The sequence below is a fragment of the Notamacropus eugenii genome, chromosome 3 (genome assembly GCF_028372415.1).
Source record: "Notamacropus eugenii isolate mMacEug1 chromosome 3, mMacEug1.pri_v2, whole genome shotgun sequence".
NCBI lineage: Eukaryota > Metazoa > Chordata > Mammalia > Diprotodontia > Macropodidae > Notamacropus > Notamacropus eugenii.
In genome coordinates, this window is record NC_092874.1 from 56366875 (window position 1) to 56383102 (window position 16228).

At 41.4% G+C, this 16228-nt stretch overlaps 1 protein-coding gene across 1 annotated transcript in view; it reads right to left on the minus strand.

The window, feature by feature from the left end:
- ITGA8 (integrin subunit alpha 8) overlaps positions 1 to 15576 on the minus strand; it is a 206316-nt gene extending 190740 nt beyond the window's left edge. The window contains 3 exon segments of the mRNA XM_072651615.1: positions 13895 to 14028; positions 14785 to 15259; positions 15262 to 15576. Coding sequence (XP_072507716.1) covers positions 13895 to 14028; positions 14785 to 15259; positions 15262 to 15349 — 697 coding nt within the window. The 5' untranslated portion in view covers positions 15350 to 15576.
- Positions 15577 to 16228: the final 652 nt, after the last annotated feature.

Genomic DNA, 16228 nt, shown 5'->3' on the forward strand with positions numbered 1-16228 from the left:
ACTTCAATTTCCATATCTGTCCAGTTGTCAGACTAGGTAACCTCTAAGGCAAAGGATTCTTAACCTGGGGTTACTGCCTGTATCTAACTGGTTGCCAAGTCTTGTTTATTCTATTTCTATAACATCTCCTACCCATTCCCTATTATCCTTTCATGAGGCTAGCCCCCTAAGTCCGGCCATAATTACTTCCTAGTTGGTCTTCAAGTCTCTCCCTCACTCCAATCTGTTGGAAATGTTCCTCAATCACAGGTTCATCTATATCAACCCCCTGCTTAAAAAAGTTTCAGTGGCTCCCCACAGTCCAATAAACATTTATTAACTATTAATGATTACTCATCCTATACCTTCTAGGAGAGACTACAAACTCCCATTTGGCATTTAGAGTCATTTATTGTTTTGTTCCAACCAACCTTTCCAGGATTATCGTATGCTTTACTCTTGTCCATGGACTCTGGACTCCGGCTATAGGTCTATTTGCTGGTCCTTTCACAGGAGAACATCCCATCTCTCACCTCTGGGCTCCCCTTTGTGCCTGGAATGCATTCCCTCCTCCTTTTTGTTTCTTAGAATCTCTAACATCCTTCAAAGGTCCACTTAAGAGACCCCTTCTATACCAAGTCTATCTTAATTTATACTTCATCCCCTCAAGCTCTCCACCTAATTACTTTCTATTTACTATGTCTATTTTGCATTTACTTATATGAATATGTGTTATTTCCCCTGACAGAATGTAAGTTCCTTGAGGACAGGTACTATATTTTTTCATCATTGTATTCTCAACATACAGTACAGTGCCTAGAACATAGTAAGTGTCTAATAAATGCTCATGGATTACTTGATAAGTTAGAGGCCATGTATAAAAAATAAACAGGATGATGCTGAAGGGTCTGTAGATCTTGGCTTTGGAAGAAAGGTTAGAAAAACTGGAGTTGTTAAGCCTGGAAGAGAGGCATATTATGAGAGATGTAATAGCTATCTTAAAATATTTGAAAAGTGGTCATGGGCAAGACTTGTTCTATTGGCCTCCCTGGGATAGGCAGAACTAAGGGAAGTGAGTGATAGCTTCAAAGAGTAATAGTTAGATGTGGTGTAAAGAAAAACTGTCTCATGGTTATTACTGTGTCATTTTTCACATGTGTCATACTCTTTGGATCCCATTTGGGGTTTTTGGATTTCCATTTTCTTCTCTAGCACATTTTATAGATGAGGAAACTGAGGCAAACAGGTTAAATGACTTGCCCAAGGTCACACAGATAGTCAGTATCTGAGGCTAGTTTTGAGCTCAGGAACATGAGTCTTCTTGACTCCAGGCCCAGCACTTTATGCAATATGGTGTCACCTAGTTTCCCCAAAAGCAGAGTGGGCCACCTTGGGAGCTAGCCATCATTTAGCATCTCTAAACATAAACTGAAGACCACTTCTCAGGGTTGTTACAAAGGAAATTTTGGTTTAGTCTTTAAGTTTTGTTTGACATGTTAGGTTACCTAACATACCCAAACCTGAACTTATGTTCTTTCCCCTCCAAAAAAACCCTTCATCTCTTCTAAATTTCCCTAGCTAAGTTGTAGGTGCTGCCATCTTGCCAGTGTCTCAGCATCCTTCTGGACTCCTCACTCTCCCAGTTCCTTCCACAATCTCTTCTTTCACCTGACTCTCACTCTCCACTCACAGAGCTAAATTTTTAATTGAGATCTTCATTGACTACTCACCTAGATTAATACAACAGTCTCTAAGTCGGTTTCTTTCTCTTGAGGTTTTCACCACTCTAATCTATCCTCCATGTTACTATCAAAGTAATTTGTTTAAGTGAAGATCTGACCATGTGTCTGACTATCTGACCACCAGTAAATCCCAGTTGTTTCCTCTTACCTCTGGAATAAAATATAAACTATGTTATTTAGCTTTTAAAGCTCAACACATCTTGGCCACAACCCCCTTCCCAGTTTTATTGGATAGCTCTCCCCCTCCCTTCTAAAGACATCTAGGTTATGCGATGGTTAGAGTGCTGATCCTGGTATCAGGAAAATATGAGTTCACACCCAGCCTCAGACACTTACTAGCCATGTGACCCTGGGTAAGTCATTTAACCTTTGTCATTAAAGTCCAGTGGCAAGACAAAAGTCAACACAACTGGCAATGGCTTAGGATTCAGCCGATGATATTGGCATCTTTGATGTCTGACCAAACTGTAAGCACTTCACAGCACCTGCTGCAGCTGCCTTCATGGTTGTTGAAACAAATTGTTCTTATCCCTCCCATTCCACCAGAGGAAGGCTTCACAAGCTTAGGGCAGACATCCCCCTAATTCACCCAGGGGTTAGAGGCCTATGGGTTACTTTCAAACTAGTTCAGTCCCTCTGCTGAGACAGTTTTACCAGGGTGTGGCAACTGCACATGCTACAGCTTCTTGGAGCCATAGGTGAGGTCTGGATGACTGGTTGGCCACCAAAGATGAATGAGCAGCCCTGAAAAGGGCTCAGCAAGCCCTCACCGCAGAGGTGCTGGCTTCCCCTGACCACCCCATACATTGTGGAGGCAGCTAGATGGCTAAGTGGATAGAATACTGGGTGTGGAGTTAGGAAGACCTGAGTTCAAATCTAGTCTCATATACTCACTAGTAGTGTGACATTGGGCAAGTCATTTAACCTCTGTTTGCCTTAATTCATGGAAGAAGGAAATGGAAAACCACTCCACTTTCTTTGCCAAGAAAACCCTATGGGCAGCATTGGTGTACTGTGGTCCATGGGGCCATAAAGAGTTGGACACAACTGATACACACACACACACACACACATCCACACATACATGTATAATACACACACAAATACATATACATGTGTTTATGTATCTACGTGTATATATGTGTGTGTTTATACACACACATATATATACTTACATACCCATATATATATATATATATATATATATATATATATATATATATATATATACACACACCCATCTATATCTATATCTGTGTATATACATACACACACAGAGCTAGGTGGTGCAGTGAATAGAGTATTGGACCTAGGGAAAACTCATTTTCCTGAGTTCATATCTGGCCTCAGACACTTACTAGCTGTGTGACCCTGGGCATGTCACTTAACTCTATGGTTGTCTCAATTTCCTCATTTGTAAAATGAGCTGGCGAAGAAAATTGCAAAACCATTCCAGTATCTTTGCCAAGAAAACCCCAAATGGGGTCATGAGGAGTTGGACATGACCGAACATATATGAACACAACATATATGTTATATATATTATATGTAGTAGATTATATCATGTAATATATGTATCATATGATATGACCTCTAATATATATGTTTTATATATTTAGATATAGAATTGTTGTCTCCCCCATTAGAACATAAGTCCTTTATAGGGACTGTCAGGTAAAGTCAATTGGTCAACATGCATTTATTAAGTGTTTACTATGTACTGTGCTAAGCACTCGGGATAGAAAGAAAAATCAATTCTTGGTACTTGTATCTCCAGCAACTAGCAGAGTGCCCAATACATAAATCCATTCTTGAAAGATTTGTCTTGAAGGCCTCTTTAGTTCATTCCAACTCTTAGATTACATGATACTGTGAAATTGGCTTTCTCCACATCCATTTTTCTTTCCACTACAGAATGATTTGTTAGTCTACACATTTCACCAGTCTTGAGCTGCTTCTGATTCATACATAGTTTAGATGAAACACTGGTGTCTACATGGAAAAGGAAACCTTTTGGCCCGAAGGCTTCCTACAAATGTCTAAAATCTTTTTATGGTATGGTAAATTTCTACAAGCTTTTGTTTTTTAAACATCATTTAGCAGCACAAAGAATGCTACTTTGAGGATCCCTTAAAATTCCCTCCCCCCAATCTTCCTACTGAGGCTCTCAGTTGAAATATCTTCTCCTCCCCTCAATTGTGCTCCAATTAATATAATTCTTGCATGGCTTCCATTGTTCAACAGAGAAGCTCTGACCTACATTTTCTTCTTTTCTTTCCTGTCATTGTTCTGAACAGAAACTGCTTTCTTTCTAAGAGTTAGAAAAAGCAAAAGAACCCAAAAAACCCCCCAAGACTTCTGTCACCAATATGTTCCCCCCAATCCCACCCCCATCATCCCAAGAGAGCATGGACACACCCAATATTATCAGACCCCAGTCATGTACCAGTTTCAACACCAGATGGCTTAGGCTGCTTCATATTGTGAGCTTACCCAGCACAGAACAAAACAGACCCCCCCCTCAAAACAAAGCCTTCTTGTCTCCAAGCTAAAACACTATCCCAACAAAAATTATACCCTTTCCAGAGCTCTGAAAAAAAAAATCAACCTGTGTCCTATTTTAAAAAAAGAAAAAAGCAAACAAGCCAAGTTCATTCTAAGTATTTTTTCTAAATGGGGAGTGAGGGGAGGATTTTCCAAGTTAGATGCTTTTAAACCTTGATGGTTCCCCCTCTTTCTTCCTGCTGATTTTTATGTGGGCCCTTAATTGTGAGTGGTTCCCAACTGTACTAATACTCATTTCTTATTATATTAGTGAGCCTACAAGCAGTTATTAAGCAATTACTGTATACCAAGCACTACATTACATGTTGCTAATGAAAGACAGAAATGAATTTCTCTTATCATTGCTTCTGTGATTTGTCATTTTTTGAATATCATGGAATGCCTCCGATATGCTTGTATTTTCCTCAGAATACATAAATGGTGTGACCTTTGTTCTCTAAGCTTATGTGACAGGCAAGCACCATTTTTCCTTTTATTATCGTGGGAATTTGGTCTTTGGTGCTACCTGCATGACCTCGAGCACATCGTTTACCTTCCGTAGACTTCAGTTTCCTTATCTGTAAAATGAGTTAGATTAGATGGTCCCCTTTCTCCCTCTCGGAATAGGATCTTACAAAGCCAGAGGGGAGAGGCTTTGTTTCTCTTGACCTTCTTTTGGCTGCCTATATTACCATTCCTTCATCCTTTTTTGACCTTGATTTCAGATGATTTGGGAGAGGAAAAATCAAACTTTGGTGGGCATTTTGAAATGAATGATAGATGTTTCATGAAATGTGACTTCAAGCATTGCAGAGAATATAGAAATCCTAGACAAGAATACAAGAACAGGACAGAATGTTAGAGGGGAATTTGGCTTGATTGAAACAAAAGGGGAAAGGGAAACAGAAGGAAGATGAGAGAAATACATTCTGGAACAGAGCTGGAAAATGAACCATCCTCTAAACTCCCCACACCACCATATGCTTCCCCAAAGTTCCCTTCTTTCTGGACTTGAAACGCATTCATAAGGAGTGGCTGAGAAATGCTTGGTTTTACCTGTGGGGAGTAAAAAAGATACAACATGGAAGCTTGAAGCACACCATTGATGTACACTGGATAAAGCCCAGCAGCCTTGAACATGAAAGGAAAATTGATGGTGATCGTTTGAGAAAGTCATTTCTAAAATGAAAAAGCAACTAAACTGGAACAGACTGAGGATCAGACTTAGGAGCCAGGATCTGAACTGAATTATGAGCCAGTTTTCCTTAGTGTCTAAGTTGAGCGGCTTTAGTCAGTTACTGCTACAGATCAAACAGAACCCAAGGGACTGGAAAAATTGGTGATACTGTTTTTAAAGGTGTTTTCAGGACTCAGCAAAGATACTGGTATGCCATCTGGCCCAACATATCTCGTGCAAAAAATTAGTTCAATTGAATAGACAGAATAGCCATAAGAAAGGCATGGGTTTTTTTTTTTTACATATTTTATAGCTATGTATATATACACATACATATATGTATAATGTCTCTTGAAACATCATGCTACATTACATGGATGTGTGTATATTTTTTTTCTTTGTTTCATGGGTTGCCCTGGATAAAAAGTTTATCCCTGAGTGGCTAGCCTACTAGTAATGAGTTTCCCTGTACTTATCTAGGCAGATCCTCAGAAACTCTCTCTCTTTCCCTCTCTCTCTCTCCCTTTCCTTCTCTCTTTCTCTCTCTGGAGCATCCTCAGAGTAAGCTTTGTGCTAAGTAGTGACTGGAGGTAGGGAGGACAAAGGAGGGGAGGAAGAGCAGCAGCTCTGTCAAGTAGTACCAAATAAGATTTGAGATGAACACACACACACACACACACACACACACACACACACACACACACACACAATCAGCCAAAAATTCCCCAACCAATTCCAAGACAAAGTCCTCTCTGCTTGAAAAGCCCTTCTCAGACTGTTAACTGCCCTTCAATATTTCCCTTAAGGATGATGCACTTAAGTGCATTTTAATCTGATCATCTATAAAAATGAAGGGTGGGTTGAAGTTGAAGACCCCAACTACACAACTTGTTCAGGCCATGCAATGCTTCTAACAATGGTAATAAGGAACACACCTGCTCAGGGACAGCCCTGCTCTCCCTTTATGGAATAAATTTTGCATTCTAGCAAAGTTGACTGTAATGGTCACAACCAGCTTTTGCTCTAGGACTTCCCACTGAGAATTAATTTCCCCCTTTATCCTTGCAATTGCTTCATCTACCTCTTTTCTTCTTCTTTCTTCCCCTTCTCATTAGATCTTCTGGGTTTGATTCTCATCTCTCTGCAGATGACTTCCCAATCTACACATCCAGCCCTCATCTCAATCAATGAATCAATAAGCATTTATTAAGTACCTACTGTGTGAATCCATCTGGGACAACCAAGAGCACCTGCTATCCTTAGGGTGCTTTCCCCCTTGCTGATCAGTTCCTCACACCACTTGGATGAGAAGTGAGTCACCAACTCTACTCCTTCCTATAACATGGAAGGCCATCTTCCTTGCCTCTAGTCCTTGAAATCCCCTAGAATTGTTATCTGACCTATTTTTTCTTCAGCATTTTTTGGGGGTTTCCTTTGGCAAACTGTTGACTCACTTTTCATGATTTTCTTTCATTGCTCTCATTTCTCTTCTCAATTTTTCCTCCACCTCTCTTATTTGATTTTCAAAATCCTTTTTGAGCTCTTCCACGGTCTGAGACCATTGCATATTTATTTTGGAGGTTTTGGATGCAGAAGCCTTGACTTTTATGTCTTCATCTGATGGTATGCATTGTTCTTCCTCATCTGAAAGGATGGAAGAAAATACCTGTTCACCAAGAAAGTAACCTTCTATAGTCTTATTTTTCACCTTTTTTGGCATTTTCCCAGTCAGTTACTTGACTTTTGAGTCCTTTGTCAAGAGGAGGGTATACTCTGGGGACCTGAAAGTTCTCAGTTCCTCCAAGGTGGCACAATCAAGGGGAGAGGAGTTTACTCCTCTCCTGGCCTGCACTCTGGTCTGGGAGCTACCACAAGCCTTTCTGCCTAGGATCTGCAAGTAGAATTCCCTCTCCAGAGCCTCTACCAGCTCCACCAGCCAGTGCTTCTCCTCACCCCAGGGCCGAAATCCAGGTCAGCAGCTCACTTCCCCCATGGTCTTTAGGAGGAGGACTCCAAAAATGGATACTTCTCATAGGTGAAAGAGTTTTTTCACTGACCTTTGAAGCTGTCTCTGGAGTTTGTGGGTTGAGGGATCTGGGAACTGCAGCTGTTGCTGATGGCACCCTGAAGCCTACTCCAGTCCTGTTCCTGCTGCACCATGTGACCAAGGCTGGGCTGTGCTCTGCTCTGAGCCGTGCAATAGACCTTTCCTGTCAGTTCTGGGCTGCCTTGGGCTGGAAATCTCTTTCACTCTGTCGTTTTGTGGCTTCTCCTGCTCTAGAATTTGCTTAGGGTCATTTTTACAGGTATTTTATGGGCTGCGGGGGAAGAGCTCCTAGAGGTCATCCTGCTACTCTGCCATCTTGGCTCTGCCCCCCATCTGACCTATTTTTGTGACCTGAGGACCCCTGGGTCTTGCCATCAATCCTACTACCAAATCCTTCAGATTTCTGAGCTTTTCCATCTGTCCTGCAGCTGACTGTGCTTTTATGTGCTGTCTCCTCCAATTAGAGTGTGAATTTCATAAGAACAGAGACTGTTTCATTTTTGTCTTTGAATCTGCAGTACCTGGGACATATTCTGACATGTGATTTCCTCTGTTTTTTGACTTCCCAATATGGAATCTCCCTCCAGCAATGCACACAAGCAACTTATCTGTGACTTAAAGTTTAAGAGTAACTCAGATTGCTGAGAGGTAAGTAATTTACTCATGGTCACAAAGTCAATATGTGTCAGAGGCAAGATTTAAACCCAGGTCTTCCTAACTCTAATATCATGTCTCCATCCATAATGCCTAACTGCCCTAAGACCTGGCATAGAATGTATGTTTTCTTGTGTTCAATTCTGCTTTGTTGAGTTCCATCTCTCAGTGCCAGGTGAATAAGATAACTGGTATGTATTAGGCAAACAATGCAGATACTCCTAGGTCACAGACACCTAAAATATGAATTTCAGGTGTATTTCACTGTTCTATCCTTACCCACACCATTTGGTATTTAAATCCACTTTGTGCTAGGTGGATGGGGACTTGTCCAGTCTATGAGCTCTAAACAGTAATTATTTCTCTTTTACCCAGGAACCCTGAGAGTCTTCTGCCAGTTTGAGGGGTTTTTTTTTTTTTATTAATTTTTTTTATTTTTTTAATGTTTAACAATCACTGCCATACAATTGCGATTTTATCCCTCCCCACCCACCCCCCACTACCTCCCTCCCTCCCCACGACTGCATACAATTCTGTATAGATTCTACATATACTTTCCTATTGAGTATATTTTCACTATAGTCATGCTATGTAGTCAGACTAAGATAAATGAAAGAATCCGTATAACAAATCAGAACATGATACACAAACAGATACACATACACAAACATGATCTGCTACATTATGTGAGTGACTTCCATATTTCTCTCTCTGAGTGTGGAAGGCATTTTGCCTTGAGGTCCACCATTGGGATTTTTTTTTTTTTTCAGAAGTTCTTGTGTTATTACAAAAATCTAAGTCTACCAGAAAAAACTCTCACACACTGTGGTTGTTGCTGTGCATAAAGTTCTCCTGGTTCTGCTCCTTTCACTCAGCATCAGGTCATATAAGTCCTTCCAGGCCTCTCTGAAGTCTTCTTGTTCATCATTTCTTATGGCACAATAGTACTCCATTACATTCATATACCATAATTTATTCAGCCATTCCCCAATTGATGGACATCCCCTTGACTTCCAGTTTTTGGCAACTACATAGAGTGCTGCTATAAATATTTTTGTACATGTGGGACCCTTTCCCATTTTTATGATCTCTTGGGGATATAGTCCTAGTAGCGATATTGCTGGGTCAAAGGGTATGCACATTTTTGTAGCCCTTTGGGCATAGTTCCAAATTGCTCTCCAGAATGGTTGGATGCGCTCACAGTTGAGGGTTTTTTTTTGTTTTTGTTTTTGTTTTTTATTAAAGAGGCCATCCCTTGAGCAACTACTTAAAGACGCCTATTCATTGAATGGGTGTATCTTACTCAAAGTGAGAATGCTATAGCACCTTAGCCTGAAAGGGCCAGGGTCTCACATTGCATCCTGGACCATTTCCAGCTATCCTGATGAATATCAGGCCACTGAATCCAGATGACTCTGGAGAGAAAGTGAGACTGGCGACCTTGCACAGCCCTCCTTCACTCAAATCAAAGTCAACTGCAAGTCATGTCATCATCTTGATATCATGGTCCTCTTTGAGAACGAATGACAAAGCACAACAACAATAATCTTACGCACTCAGAGGCCATGAAGAGCAACAAAGTTGTATTCAATCAACACTGACCCCTGGTGGCATAGGTAAGGAATTTTCTCTTCCTCACCTCTTTCTTCTCCTTGGAGTGAAGGGTGGTGGTAATATTTTCCCCCCTACTTTTATTTTCCATGGATGTTTTTTCTTTTATACTCTGAGGGATTAAACAGTGATTCTAAATTCCCATTCAGATGTCATATTCTATGAAATCTATGAAGTTGTGCCCTGGGAAATTTTTTACATCTATGCCCTTCAATTCCTACTTTGTCCTTATGAAACTGGCTCTCTTCTTTTTATTTCCCCATATTCATTTCACTTGTTAGCAAAAAATGAATGTGATCATGGATAATAAGCATAAGAGTAGAACATGGTAGAGTGGAAAGAATATTAGAGCTGAAATGTGAGTTGATAGATTCCATTTCTAACTCTACCATTTACTGCCTTTGTGAAGGTTGCAAATCTCTTGACTTCTCTGGGCCTCAGTTTTCCTTATACATCTAAAATGAGAGGTTTTACTTATGTGAGCCCCAAGATCCCACACAGTTCTAAATCTACAACTCTATGAAATCTAGCCAGAAAAAAAAGAGTCACAATTTTGAAATTAAATTATCCGTAATTAAAAGCCAATACAATAACCTTGAAAGCCCTTGAAAGTGCACACAATTCCTCTTTACATCTTCCTAGACATCTCTGTCTCTTTCTCATCCTTCTCTAATTAAAACTGCATTTTCCTCAAGGACCAGTGGTCAAGAAACCTCATTTATTCATATTGTTTCTTTGTCAAATAACTAGTCTTGAAACAATATTGTTTTCTACCATTTTTTTCATTGTAAATGTGCCATATTTCAGCTACATATTATGAGCTGATTAGGCTTTTGTGGTATAGCCTGAGACCCTAACTGTAACTGATGACAGTCTGTCTATGGGGGAAAAGAGCTTCTGGTTCCAAACAGGCAACCCACAAATGAACTTTGGGAACTGAATCCTTGCGTAAGCTAAGGATTACTTATACACATTTCTCATTTTCAATCTGTACTCTGTTCACATTTTGAAGAAGATTGTTATTATAATGATTAATGAGAAATGGATTCAATTATAACTCCTCCATGTGACAGATATTTATTGTCTGTGTAGCTAAAGAAGTTCATGTTAGAGGAAGATGTATGACTTTGGATATGAAAGCAACTCTCTATTTGAATTCTCACTTTATGCTGACAATTAGATTCAATATTTTCTGTGATGTATGTTATTTCTTAGTAACGCTAAATACATTCTTCAAATTATACATGATTATTTTCCTTTGACTAAAGTTATGATGGTTCTGATCACTGCATTTTCACCATTACAAGATCCAAGTCTAAAGTGCTTTTATTAAAATATAAATTTTGTTATATTGCTTTCCGGATGAGACCTTCAGCTTTGCTCTGCTTAAATATTTCATTTTGATGATTTAGAAAGATCATTGCTAAAGCTGAGGTCAGTTACTGGGGAAGCTTTCAAAAGTCCTGTTAGAATGATAGCAGTGGTGGAAACATTTCCTGTACAAATGAAAGTCAGTAAATAGATTTTAATTTTCCAACTTCTATCTTTTAAGTGAAAGCTTGTAATAAATGGCATGAAAACACCTGCAGCACTGAATAAAAATGGCAATTGAAGCACTATGGTAAAAATAAAGAACTCACAAGCAGTCCTTGAGAGAAAATAAGTCATTCAAGAGATCTTTTAAAACAATGAAAACATTGATAAATAACTATGTAGAAATGATAAGTATGAAGAAATCAGAGAAGCATGGGAAGATATGTGAACTGATGCAAAGAAGCCAGTAAGTGATACACAACAACAATGTAAATGAATGGGAATTAAGGGACAAAACCCCCCCAATAAATCTGATTTTGTTAATGGTAACTGGCAATTAGAATGATCAGGTATGGCCTGAAAGAGATGAGAAAACAATCCTCTTTCTTTTCTTTGAAGAGGTGGGGGACTATAGGTGTGTCACATTCCATATCCTGTCCAATCTGACTGGTATATTTATTAACTTTGCGGATTTTTTTTTTTTGCCTTTCTTATTCTTGGTTATAAAGAATGACTTTTTGGGTAGGAAAAGGGCATATATGTAAATAGAAGTGGTACTACTAGATGAATACCTTCAAAGAATTTAAAAAAAGAGGAAAAGGACCAATTTATATAGCACAAATATAAATATACTCTTTTCCTAGTAACTCCCAAGCTGGAAACCAAGGGAATGTCCTCCTATTGGGGAAGAGATAAACAGATTATAGTATATGAATGTAATGGGATATTATTGTGCAATAAGAAATGAGACAGTTTCAGAGGAAACTGGGAAGACCTCTGTGACCTAATGCAGAGGAAAGTGAGTAGAACTAGGGGAATTTTTTTTAAAGTACAACAACATTATTAAAGAAAAACACCTTTGAAAGACTTGAGAATTCTGATCAATACACTGATGCCCAAAAGAATGAAAATGAGACACACCACTCATTTTCTGCTAGAAGTGTGATTGATTCAAAAATGCAGAGAGTCATAGATTACCTCTTTTGGGGAATTTGCTTTACTAAACTACACTTGTTTATGATGAGGATTTTATTTTGGGGGGAGGTGTTAATTGGGAAAGGGCAGGGGTTAAGGACAAATTATAAATGCATTTAGAAATAAGTGCATTCATTTTTTTTTTTTTACAAAGTAAATGAAGTGACATAAAAACCCATATTAACAAGAATTCAAAGTTATATCACCTACATTTCCAAATCTACCTGGTCAAACCCTATCCCACACCACCCTGAGAGACTTCTTTCACTTTTAATAAAAGAAAAGAAAATTTTAACTTAAAAAAAGATGTTTAATACATTTACTTGCTCTTTTGGTTCTAATTCAAGGTATTTCTAACATAAGTGATTTCATCTTTTGGCTCTCTACTAAATAAATAGAAATAACTAATTTCCTTAAAGTTTTAACTCCACATTATTTATAAGCACAAAATACATATTACCCATGTCATTTCACCTTGGTGACATGTCAACGACAAATACACATAGGATTGTAGAGTTAGAGCTGGAAGGGATGTCAAAGGTCACCTCATCTAGATCCTTGATTTTACATAAAGAGAAATGGAAAGTCCGAAAGTGGGAATAACTTGACCAAGGTAACATAAGTAAGAAGGGAAACAGACAGAATTCAAATTCAGGGACTCTGACTCTAAAGGCAGCAAGCACACTCTCCACTATAAATACACTGTTTTCCCACGTATTCAACAATGAAAAGTTAATAGTTATAGAACCAAATTTACAGGTTAATTACAGAGATAGGTGAGCGATTCACAAAGTATTTCAAATGATACTCTTCTCAAGTCAGGGTTTTTATCATAGTTGACAGATTTCCATTTCCTTGAGAAAAAGATAGGTGCATGCTGTCTAAGAATGTAAAGTTCCTGTATTCATAAAAATTTGCCACATAAATTAAAACATTCAGTGTTAACATTTTCAAAAGCACTGGGTTTAAATAATTTTCTCAGGACATAAAGAGGAAAACACCACAGAAAACAGAGCCAGCCTGAGTTGTTTAAAATGTATTTTCCTTTTAATTAAATAAGAAACAGCTGTCTGGGGATTTTGGAAGCGAATGCAATCCATCCACACTCTGACTGTACTAGTTTGCATCCAATGTCCAATATTTTGAAAGAAAATTCCTGCTTTCTGTAAGGAATTAAATGGCAACACATAAAGTAAAGACTCAGTCTGTGGCAACTAAGATTTGCCCTGGGAGTTGAGACACTGGAGGCTCGCAGAATCCGTCTGCTCCCAGATTTGTGGTTAGGAATAAACCAAGTTCTTTGCCAAGGCTGTTGTATAACGTTTGTGCTTTTTCTGGAGTATGCCCTCGCTGGTTTCAGGACACTTTCAGAAAACTGCAACTACCAGAATAAGTTCAAATCCTCAAGGTCATGACAGTAATAGTTTTCTAGAACCCTCTAAACGCCCGTCATCCCACACACTCAGACAAGCATGCATGGAAAAGCTGGTTTCTCTTGGGATCTGCATATCTTGACACATCAAACAAGTCGATCAGAGTCAAGTAGACTCCGATTTTGATTTCGGTGGTGGCTGTAGCAAATGATGATTTGAAATGAATGTTTAGTTAACTGATGTAAAAAAATTCACTTACTAGTAGTGTCAAACGGGATCTGCTTGCATTGAACATCTTCAGTGGCCGGCCAGGGGCAGTAATAGACAGCGCCACCCTCCACTATGTCCGGTTGGCTAGTGTTGGCTTTGGGAGCTCCCACCAAGATACTCACTCTGCAAAACATTTGGACCAAAGTTAAGATCTTGGGCACACGAAAGTCGAGAAATGAAATGCCTATACTCCTGAGATCCTAGAGATAGAAAAGCTCTTATTATGAGATTACATCTTCTGGGGTGACCGATTCTTCTTTGCCCTATATCTTTCTGCAGAAAACATTGGATTTTGGGGGTGGGTGGGGTGTCCCTCCAGATGGAGCTGTTTGTATACAAACACACACCGTGAGATGAAAGGAGAAGACTCAAAGGACCAAGCACAGCTGCTTATCCACAGAGTCGCCCCATATTCCCGGTCCCGCAAACATTCCCTAAATCTTGTTTCCAGCGATGTGTAAACAGGCAGCAGAAGCAGCTTTTCATGGAACAGGTCTCTGTTTAGTTTTTGTTGTTGTTGTTTTTAACAGTCTGGCTTTGTTTGGTCAGGGGCACTGTCATCTCATTAGTACGATGGAGAAGTCTGGGTTCACCTTTCCGAGGGTCAGGGCTATATCAGAGCTGCCTTTACTTTGGGGTGTAACTACAATTCCGCAAAGGAAGAGAGGCGAGAGCCTGCATGTCGGGTCATGGAAAGGGAAGGATGGGGCAAGGAGTCTCCCGATCTATCGCCTTCCTTCAGACTAGGGGTTCCTAGAGGTGGACATGCCCAAGGTGGGAAGCAGGGGAGGGCTTGAGCCGAGGTGCGGGGGCCACCTCTCGCGGACGGGGTACGGAAGACCTCTGCCTTGGACAAGGCTCCCGACCAGGAGTACTTACGTTCGCGGGTCAGGTATGTGGAAGTCCACCGCGTAGCCGAAGTAGCTGCCCTCGGGACCGCTGTACACTGTGAGCTTGTCCACATCCAGGTTGAACGCGTGGGAGGCGGGCGAGCAGAGCATCCCCAGGGCTGCCCAGAAGCCCCAGAGGGGAGCCCGCGTCTGCTCCCGGCTCCCCGACGCCGGCTGGCCGGGGCCACCCCGAGCCATCTCTCGTCCGCCTCCTGCCCTCCAGCAACCTTTGCCCGAGCCCGGAGCGGGTGCAGATGGAGGAGGAGGAGGAGGAGAGGAGGAGGCGCCCCGGGGAAGGCGCACGCAGCCCCGTGCGCCTCTGCCTAAAGCCGGCTGGAGGAGGAGGGCAGCGGGCTGGGGAGAGCTGGGCAGACCGGGGCTGAGCAGCGGTGACAGGCGCGCGGCTGCTCTGCGCCTGCATCCCGTCCGGGGCTCCTCTCCCCTCCCCTCTACTGCTCTCCCCTCCCTCTTCTCCTTCCTTCCCTCCCCAGTGGCTGCCTCTTAGCGGCGGCGGCTGGTGGAAGGTATCGGGCGGGGAAAGTGGGTTCTGGCATCGGAGACTGGAGCTCACGCCGTGCTCTTTGTCATCCCCTGGCGGCCGCAGCGCGCAGCGCGCGTGGGCGTGGAGGGTGGAGCGTGGGGGTCCGCAGATCAGCCGGGCCCCAGGAGCTGGAAGCCCCGCTGCTTCCTGGCCTGCGGCTGCTGCCCTCTCAGCGCGCCCTGCCCCGTGCCACCTGGCGGGCACCAGCCAGCAGCCCTTGGTTACCCAGGTGTTGCTCCCACGGAAGGCTTTCTGTCTAAGAGGAGTTTGGGGCTACTGGGCGTCTCATGGGCTGGAGGCTGCTGCCTAATGCTGGGTACTGTGTTCGTGGCTCCAACTTTTCACCAAAAATGTCTTTCAGCAAGAATTTTGCTCTTTTTTGCCAAAGTGCGAGGAATTTGGAAAGCCTGGCCCTACTTTGTGAAAGGATCCATTTTTCCTTTTCTGAAGCCTGTTAATCTAGCGGGTGTGGGGTGGTGGTGGTGGGGTATTTTTGATTGCCCCCAGAACTATGGATTAACGTTTAAATCCGGGAGTTAGGAGACAAACAAATTGGCAAAGTGGACGGACCAGAAACTTCAAATCCCATCTCTGATGCTTAATAACTGTGTCCCTAGGCCTCAGTTTCTTAATCTGTCAAGTAAGAGACTGGTTGGAGTAGACTCAGTAGTCTATTCCAGCTCTGGGGCTTAGGTCTGGAGCAGGACCCTTTGTGACCTTGGTCAAGTAACTTCACATCCGGCCTCAATTTCCTCATCTGTAAAATGATGTTTCCATTATGTACCTTCTGTGTTCAAGTGGACACAGGGGGAAAGTATGTGATGTGATGTCTACCTTCAAGAAAAAAAGATAGACTACTGATAATTAGCACCTGATTAAGGAAGAAAGTGGA